At 39.0% G+C, this 10,000-nt stretch overlaps 1 protein-coding gene across 1 annotated transcript in view; it reads right to left on the reverse strand.

Annotated features, from left to right (window-relative positions):
* LOC138050652 (neuropeptide FF receptor 1-like) overlaps window positions 1-5,339 on the reverse strand; it is a 6,784-nt gene extending 1,445 nt beyond the window's left edge. Inside the window, exons 1-5 of the mRNA XM_068896954.1 lie at window positions 5,330-5,339; window positions 5,174-5,215; window positions 3,681-3,835; window positions 2,605-2,869; window positions 1,228-1,485 (exon numbers count right to left, since the gene is read on the reverse strand). Coding sequence (XP_068753055.1) covers window positions 1,228-1,485; window positions 2,605-2,869; window positions 3,681-3,793 — 636 coding nt within the window. The 5' untranslated portion in view covers window positions 3,794-3,835; window positions 5,174-5,215; window positions 5,330-5,339. The remainder of the gene's footprint in view (window positions 1-1,227; window positions 1,486-2,604; window positions 2,870-3,680; window positions 3,836-5,173; window positions 5,216-5,329) is intronic.
* Between the last annotated feature and the right edge of the window lie 4,661 nt (window positions 5,340-10,000).

A 10,000-nucleotide genomic window follows, 5' to 3' on the forward strand; every position in this document is an offset into this window, starting at 1 on the left:
TCACGTGATCGTCGGGATCAAAACAAAAGAAAACGTTTGCGCGCGTGAGAATGGATTTTACCTCACATAAAAGATCTTGGACATCTTCTGACAATTACAAGATGCAATAGCAGCATTTGGCAGCAGTCGAAGCACCGATCAAACGTTCGGTTTGAGCTTAGCGATTTAAATCAGGAAGTGGTGATTGTTGGTGAAGACGGATTTTACGTCGTGTAATTGAGATTGAAAGGACGTGACTAGACAGAACTCTCAAGTCTCAAGCGTGATTTCGATGAAATCTTACGCTCTGACGCCAACACGAGAACCTCTCACATTGGCATTCCTCTGGTAGATAACTCTACCTTTTAAGTTTTCAGAAGTGTTCATGAATTCCGAATTCGTTCCTACAATTTCACTGAACTTCGGCCAATGTTCAATTTCGTCATGTGTGACCAATTCAGCCGATATGTTAACTCAGGCTGACCACAACAACATGGGAGCTCTTAGCAAGCAAAAGGAAAAAAGCCAAAATGACGGACTCGACGGAACTTTTTCAGCGATTTGAGAAGTGCAGATTTCACAGATTTTGTTACGCGGAAGCATGCCTCCGGATCCCCTAGAATTTTTTGGCGTCTCCGGCACAAGAAACACAGGACACATTGGGCTTTGGCGCATCCCCAGAAAGCATCTTACTCTTTGGAATTTTTAAGACTTGGGAACTCTGCTGTGGTGGAATGCTGAAAAGCGACAACAGTTCTCTTTGTTTTCGGCCACAAACATTACCGTCGAGGGGTTTCTCGAAAGTAGAGAATACGCATGGCATCTGACGCTTAAATGTTAAGTCAATAAGTTCCAGATTGTATAGGACACGGTAGGTAGCTTATAAGTGCGAGACGTTTTTGAGCCAAAGATGGGAAACTTAGGTGAACATTTCATATGGAAAGAAAGTAGTTGCCTCAGCTCCAAGATTTGCAAACCAATCGTCTCCAACAGGGAAAAGATGCTTATATAGCAATATATACGTGGTAGTGTTGACCAAGACAAGTTAGAACCGAAAACAGCTGACTGCCGGTCACCCCTCAGGGCTCAAAAACGTCCAAGGCTTATTAAGCTCCCTATCATAATAATGTGGGCCTAGACATTAATGCACAAATGTCGACAAGTTTCGAAGTTATTTTTCTCTGCATCAAAGATTCACTTGGAAGGTCTTAACAGCCTCACATGCGCTGGTAATAATTTCATTCATACCTGCTGCTGAAATGGTCTCTTCTGTTGATCGTCACGTTTGAACCATAAAGTGTACACAACAAAGGAGTAATAGCCAATCATCAACAGGGATGAAATGCCAACAAAGGCCACGAAAATGAGCCAATAAGCCTTTTGCAATTCTTTATCATTCCAAAAGTGATAACAAGACTTTACAGCGATCCCCCTTCCAAAGCTCTGTATGACGAATGCCCGGGATTTTATCAGAGCTGCAAGGATCCAAGTACCTGGGATAATTACCTATAGGATGGGATGCATGAAACTCTTAAAAGTTTATAAGGAAACTGATTTAAGGAGAACGAGTCGCAGGAATACGAAATTAAACTGTTAGTCTTCGAAAGGGAAAGGTATTGGCAAGGTAACCAAAGTATTCTTCAAACTTGACGACAGGTTAGTATTTAGTAATTAAAGTCAGCTTTTCCGGCTTAAAAATGCAATGAGAAAGAGATAAATACTGGAACGGAAGTTTAAAGCTTAAGTGAAAGATATATATGAAATACATCATATATTGCACTGCGGGTATGAAATCAAATGAAACCATGTTGTCTCGCAGTGATGAGCGCAAATTTCTATTGCGTCGAGAAGCCCGAAAAATTTTCAGGACTTCAACGGGATTTGAACCCGCCACCTCGGGATACCGGTGCGATGCTCTAACCAACTGAGCTATGAAGCCACTGACGTTAGGAGCTGGTCACTTCTGAGTTACTTATCACGGGAAGTTGTGAACTCAGAAGTGGCCAGCTCCCAACGTCAGTGGCTTCATAGCTCAGTTGGTTAGAGCATCGCACCGGTATCGCGAGGTCGCGGGTTCAAATCCCCTTGAAGTCCCGCAAATTTTTCAGGCTTCTCGACGCAATAGAAATTTGCGCTTATCACTGCGAGACAACATGGTTTCATTTGATTTAAAGCTTAAATTCCATTTCATTTGAGTGACCCAGCGGATGAATTTGCCTGAATAAGTAAACGACTTTGACGTATTTTTATTGTTTGATTCCAATTATAATATACTTCCCGTTTAAAATCCCCTAAAGGCCTTTTGAAAGCAAGATTAAAAAAAAAGTAAAGAAAATCAATGGTTGAATAATACTTAAGAGGTTTTTGAGAAACACCAGTCCCTTTTGTTGCTCGTTACTGAGTACAGAGTGTTTTATATACTTGCGCGATCGACCTCACTTTTAGCAAAAATCAGAAGAAATTGCTCGAATAACAATTGAATTCAGTCTCTGGGAGTAGTCTTAAGACACTAATATGGGTAAGAAGAGAATTAAAAAAAAAAAATGGGCGAGAAAGAAATTTTCCTTGTAAATGATCGTTGGTCTTTTGTATGTACTGTGTATGCTCTGTGGTTAATCATCCCACCTTCAATTTTTGCCAAGTTAGTTTTCGCTGGGTTGAAAGCGGATGAACTACAGCCCAGTAGCGTTCCCTTGCAATGGCAATCAGAGTTAATACGGAACTATCAGCTCCAATACCCGCCATCTTCCTCAAGGACAGGCAAATTGCATTCCCAGGCATTGCATCAGGGTTGTTAAGAGAGTGACGGTAGATGGAATAAGCAAAGAGGAAGGTGGGATAAATGATGTCCGCCACAGCGAGGTTGAAAAGGAGATAGTTGAAAGAAGTCCTATGACATAAAAAAATAATAAAACGAAACTGATTTAATCAATAACTTTGAAAGATATTGAATCAGTAAATTTAATTTAAAGCCTCGACACCCTCTTATATCTTTTGATGTTACGTTTACCCACAAAGGTCTTTGGAATTGTGGTTATTATGTAATAGGTACGCTCCGCCGTGTTGATTCATGGTATTTCTGAAATTGTAGCTTCGCGGAATAGGTAGAAATAGCTATTTTGCCGGCACGGACCAGAGGCCTGGGTCCGCGTGAGAGAAATTATGGGTAGCTTTGTGAGATATGTGTGTTGTTCGTTACGATTTTGAATCAGTCTAGGTCAGCACTTACTCGAGCTCCGTAATTTTATTTTCTTAATTTTGAGTTATTTGTTTTCTAGATATTTTGTTTATTATTTTTTGCGTACCTCAGCTCCCAGAGTTGGTGGCACTGCAGCTGAGTTCAGCAGGTGGGGGTATGCGTTCCCTATTTTCCACTAAGTGGTTTTGGGTTTTCGTATCCGGCGGTGCCGTATTTAGGACTTTTGCGTAGTTTAATCTTTTTCCGACGGCGAGTATTACATTTAAGCGTATACTGATACGTTGATGGTGGTTTTGCAATAAACTGGCTTTGAGGTCCCCTGTATCTACATCGTTGTGTGTGTGTTTCTCTGGGTAGTGTAGCCAAAATTAGATAATTACAATCGCTAACTTCGACCCTCAAACTCTACACTCTCTTTCCCTTCGACAATTTCACTGTTTATCTTGCCCTTGGGTGGGGAATTGGATCAAAGTATTTTAATGGACTGATGCTAAGTGTGTACCTCATATCACGATTTTTGATTATGACGAAACATACGAGTGAGTTTCCAGCGATGCTTGTAATGGCTAGTAAACACTCGACTGTTGCTAAGGTGATATCAATCGAATCAAACATTATGACTGGGATTTTTGACGCAATCTGCAGTTTCACAGTCACCTACAAAGGAAAAGAAGCATTCACTTTGTTAATTTGTCTGTTCATTTATTTTTAAAGGTATCTTGGTAATGCATGTACAACATATGTAAACGAATTAACAAATAATAATTGAATATTAAATTAATAAATAAATGAACGAAAGAACGACTAGTACTTATTGAATTTATAAATAAATCAAATAAATAAAAGATAACTTTCTAAGCTAGGATCAGCGTAATAAAACAGATGCACTGGATACCGGTGAAGGATGTCATCAGCGAGATAAATAATGTAAAAAGCCAAAAAGGGCTACGCTGATATAAAGGTGAAGAAATATACTATACAAAGTCAAAATTTCGAAATTAGGCACCGCCGTTCTTCTTCAGAGTTTTACAAAGTAATGACTATGGTTTACGTGGACGTTACAGTGTGAATAGTGATATGGTGTGTAATATATATGATACAATACCTAAGATAAAGAATTTATTTAACGGAGTTAACGGATGCAGTACAATCTGAATTTACAGCGGTGTCCTTAAATTCATCGTAAAATTTAAGCGCCTTTAAATTACCATAATTTTTCTTAAAGCTTCTTGAGAACATCTGTCGGTATCATTTCCTTAACTGCTTCTATGCCAGAAAATATTAAATATCATAGACAGTCATGCATTCATTCATGCAATATTTTCTATTAATGGTGCATCAACGCGCGAGTGTGGGAGGCGCGGTGGAATCATGGTTAGTGTGCTCGACTCAGAATCGAGTGGTCCGGGTTCGGGTCCTGGGCGGGGAAATTGTGTTGTGTTCTTGGGCAAGAACCCAGGAAACCGTGATAAGCTCCGGCTCTGATGGACCACTTGCTTCGTAAACAGACTTTACTTTTTTTTTAAAACTTGCTGGACCCGTAACTTTACTTGATAGTACACCTGGCATTACTAAGCTGTCATCCCTCTTGCTCAAGTATGGCCTATGAAAACAGGCGTTACGGTAGCAATGAAGCATATTTCATCTTTCACTGGACTAAAGAAGCTCACCTGAAAGGGAACGGAAACCTGTCCAAAACTTGCCTGCCCCTAGTATTCATTTCGATACAACAAAAGCGAAGGACATTTTTCCGAGAATCCACTTTGTCCTTCCAATTTCTATCTTCATGATGCACCAGGATACATAACTTACTATGAAACAAGAACCCATGAGATCCGTTTCTTATCCTTGAAGGAAGGTAAGTAAACCTTCGACAGTTGGAGCAAACAGCATGTGCACAGGTTTAGTTTTTGAAGGAAACCGGTTAACAGTACCGCCTACCGTCGAGCAAGGTACGAGATAAGTATTACGGCAACATTTAACGTACGTACGTACCAAATGTTTAATCCTTGTGAAGCCAGAAATAAACTGAGGCGACTGAAAATAAAATGAAACTGTGCTTGAAAACTGTTAAATATGGCAGTTACTTCTCGGAAAAGTCCTGTCTTTAAATGACTTGTTATGGCATATTCGTGATCAACTTATACAAACCTCCTGCAAGTAGCTGCCTTGAGCCTTAATTACCTGGCAAGAGGAGAAACGATAACACCGTGTCCGTCATTTTCAATCAAATCAAACGTCTACAAGGTACATGTGCATCTACATCTCCATAACTGACTGTTTGAGTTGAAAAAATAAGTTTAGTTGTCAAAGCCCTGTCATTGGAAGCTATGTGTACTTAAATATTTACTTAGGCCTCAATCCGTATTGGCGCTGTCTTCTCTCTTCTCTTAAAGCTAATTGTAACCTGTGGTTTTCGAATTAAGTTAAGGTTAAATTGTCAAGGCAAGCCACAGATCTAGACACAACGAAATTTACAGGGATCGGGAATAATAAAGTGCATAACAACCAAAAGGAAGAAAGGTAGCCGAAAAGTTTGAAATTAGCTCCAAATTAAAGCGAGGTACTTTTTCTTACTATTTGTCAGAGATGATGAAGCATCTGCGTGTCATCCAACTGAGAAGCTTCAATTACGTATACGGAGCATCATTCAGATTACAGGTGTTCATGTGAAATAATTAGGTGATTTGTATGTATGGTTTGAGCTGCGAAAAAGAGAATATTATCATAAGTTTTGCCTTGTGCTTGATTAGATGGTGGTTTATGATTTATCTTAATATTCAAAGGATACTAGTTACACTGATGTTTAATAGACAATAATAAATAAAAGAGCTTATATAAATTTAAAGATGCAAGAGGCATTTAGTTTTATTTTTTTTTTGCTCCTTTACCTGCAAGTTCGTTGGTGGGCTTTATTTTATCAAAAAACGGAGCGAGATTTTAATGATATTCTCTGCGTCTGTTAATTACATTTGTCTAGTATAAAGATGGGCGTATGAAGCAAAATGCGTCTGGTCAAACTATCCAGTTTGGAACGTCTTCGGCAATGTACTAACGTAAAAAGACATGTTTGGCGACAAGCATTATGCGTCTTTTCCTCCTGTTTATACCAGGAGACAGTTAACAGTCGCAAAAGAAAGAGTTTGCTAAGTTCGTCGTAAACGAATTTTGAGTCTCTGGGATAAAATGGCCAATAACGATAAAAAAAATAAGGATAAACTAAACAATGCATGGGATCTTTTAGAGGGGACAATTAATCTCCATTGGTGTTCGTGATGACGCTCATCCCACTGTTATTAGTGCTGAGAGAGCTAAAAGCCAGGGTATGAAAGGGAGAAGAAAGAGTAAGTCACCTCTTGTGCATAGATGACCTCAAATTGTACGGGAAAGATGAAAATATACTGAGACACTCGTTAATACAGTCTAACTCTTTAGTAAAGATATTGGTATGAAATTTGATATAATAAAGGTAAGCGAGGAATCTTAATAATGAAGAGAGGGAAATACATTAGAACTGAAGGAATAAGGCGAACATCGTATGAGGAAATCAAGGAAATTGGTACAAATGAAGGATATAAGTATCTTGGTATATACTTGAGGCAGACGGAATAAAAGACGGCAAGATGAAAGAACTGGTAAGTAGAGTAGAAAATACATAGGAGATTTAAAAGGGTACTGAAGTTGTAAATACGGGAATCGCTATTAACTCAAGAGCAGTGAGTATAATAAAGTGTGGAGCAGTTTTATTCAAATGGACTAAGGATGACCTTAGGATCTTGGATCGAAAGACTAGGAAGTTGTTAACGATTTACAGGGTATTTCATCTCCAAGGTGATGTGGATAGAGTACACGTGAAGAGAAGTAAAGGAGGAAGGGTGCTGAGTGGGGAGGATTGTGTTAATATGGAAATTGCTAATCTTAAAGTCCTTATGACGCTTATTTTTTTCTTATTTTTTAACTTTTCGTTTAAATGGCTATAGTGTCTGGAGTATAGTATTGAAAAAAAAAAAAAAAACAAACTTAGTCTATACACGCGTTTTATAGGGGCTTTGATTTTATGGCCAGCCAGTTGGGTCCTGATAACTTACATCATCAAAGAAGTCAAGAATGTAATTCCATTTTGAATGGTTAGAACAGTCACAGCATCCGCAATGTAACTTTCACCCGACATTTCTTTTAAGACTTAACAAAAAGCTCTAGATTTTTAACAACACTTTTGCACATTTCTCTCTGTAGAGATGCGAACAAGTTATTTCTTTAACGTCATTGATTACCAGGGCCTGGCTCGGCCAAAATTTTTTGCGTATAATTCAAACGCCCGCTAAAACGCATGGATACACTCTATACTGGAATTTTTTTGATACACTTCAGACACTATAGATATTTAAGGGAAACATAAAAATAAAAATAAAAATAAAAAAAACAGGGGAACAATGAGCGCCATAGGGACTTTAAGAACTACACGTAATGAAAAGTTGACTCAGGCAGTCGATCAGTGAGAAATAAATCACTCATCATCAAACGACAGAAAGCGTTTCACGAACATGGAGAGGAGTCACCACAGCATAAATTCTACAGGAATACAGTCAATCGCGAGAGGAAATCAGTTAAGGCTTCATTCTATCAACTTAAGGTGGAGCATATGAAAGAAGAAAACCCTAAAGTGTGGTGGAAATAAGTTAAACGCCTCTGTGGAGCAAAGCCCAGCGCCTATAATTTTACTAGTCACATTCACATCGAAGGGATCGAGGATATGAGCTATGAAGAACTAGCTATTCTCGAGTCTCTAGAAGAATACCGCCTCACCCAGCCGCTGACCAAGCTTCCCGTTGATGAAGATTTGCCAGAGGTCCTCGAGGTTTCTGAGTTGCGAGTAATGAAATTACTTGCCTTGTTGAACCCGTCCAAAGTGTGTGGCCCGGATGACATCCCGAATTGGCTTTTAAAGGAATACGCGGAGTTGTTGGCGTTCCCCGTTAGCAAGATCATTAACGCTTCTTTTTAAGAGCAAAGTCTCCCGAGGAAATGGAAGTTTGCAGATGTGTCCCCTTTACCCAAGGCGAAACCAGTTGAAGTTCTCAAGAAGCAGCTTAGACCTATCTCTCTTACACCGTGCTTGTCGAAAGTTGCTGAAGACTGCGTCGTTTTGGCTTATGTCAAGCCTGCGGTGCTTCAAGTCCTGGACCCAAACCAGTATGGTGAGGTTCCAAAATCATGTACCACCCAAGCACTTATTCACATGGTTCATCATTGGTCCAAGGAAACAGATGGAAATGGCGCAACCGTTAGAGTGACTCTCTTTGATTACCAAAAAGCTTTTGATCTTATTGACCATAAGATCCTTGTAAATAAGTTATGTAAGCTTAGTATACCAACAAGAATAATTAATTGGATAATCGACTTTCTCTCTGATCATTTCCAGGGAATCAAACTCTCTGAGGGTTGTTACTCTAAGTGGGGCTCAGTTCCATCCGGTGTCTTTCAGGGGACGAAATTAGGACCGTGGTTGTTTCTTGTTCTCATCAATGATCTAGCAATTGACAACGGTATAGCCCATATATGGAAATATGTTGATGATACGACAGCATCTGAAGTAGTAATCAAGGGCAGAGCAAGCAACGCCCAACAAATTGCAGATAATGTAGTAAAGTTGTCCTCAGATAATAGAGTCAAACTGAACAGTGATAAGTGTAAAGAACTTAGGATTTCGTTCGCAAAGGAGGAAAAACATTTTGCACCTATTGTTATAAATAACGAGGAGTTAGATTTGGTGAATAGCGCCAAATTGTTAGGTGTTACCATATCGAATAATCTCACGTGGAACGAGCACACCAATGAGATCATCAAGAAAGCGTCCAAACGCTTATATTTTCTAAGTCAGCTGAAAAGAGAAATAGTTGCTAAGCAAGATTTAGTTCTTTTCCATACCTCTTGCATCCGTTCCAATCTGACCTACGCATCTCCAGTGTTTTTCTATGCTCTTCCAGAGTACCTCAAGAATGAAGTAGAACGTATTCAGAAAAGGGCTCTTAGATATATTTGCCCTGGACATTGTTATAATGACGCAATGGAACTTGCAAATATTGTTCCAATTAGTGATTATATCTTAGAGATTTTTAAGCAAACCTTTGATAGGATAATTAACGATTCTGGTCATCGATTATACAGTCTAGTTCAACAACGTGGACCATCACAATACGCTCTTAGGCGCACCAGGCGCTTTTCGGTTCCGAAATACAAGACGGAAAGATTCATAAATAGTTTTATCATTAGATCATCTTTAATTATTTATAATGTTTTATATTTTTACTATTTTATTAGAATTATTTATTTACATTTTAAAGTATGTATAGATTTTGAAAATATGCAATTCAGCTTTTAAGCTGCAATATATTTTTATAATAAACTATCTATCATCTTGGGTGATGGAAAGGAGAAAAAGAGGAAAAGGGATATACATTAGCAAAGGGAGCAGTCTTTGTGGCGACAGACAGAGGAGATAAAACCTGAGAACGGCTCAAAAAAAGTGGTTTAAAGAGAGAGAGAGACTGAACGTATGATTATGGCCGCACAGGAATAGGCATTGACAATGGACAAACAAAATTAAGAGGGTGATGGACAAGGCAGCCATAGAGGAGAAATGAAGAATGTGAGGACAAGGAGAAGAGACAGTAGCCCATATAGTACCGGAATACCCAAAATTGGCACAAAAGGAATATAAGAACTGGCGACATGACAAAGAAGACAAGTAGCCTCAGTACTACATTGGAAGCTATGTAGAAAGTTTAGCTTTCCCTTCTCTGAAAAGTGGTATGACCATAA

Source organism: Montipora capricornis, chromosome 6 (assembly GCF_036669925.1).
Source record: "Montipora capricornis isolate CH-2021 chromosome 6, ASM3666992v2, whole genome shotgun sequence".
In the NCBI taxonomy this organism is placed as follows: Eukaryota; Metazoa; Cnidaria; class Anthozoa; order Scleractinia; family Acroporidae; genus Montipora; species Montipora capricornis.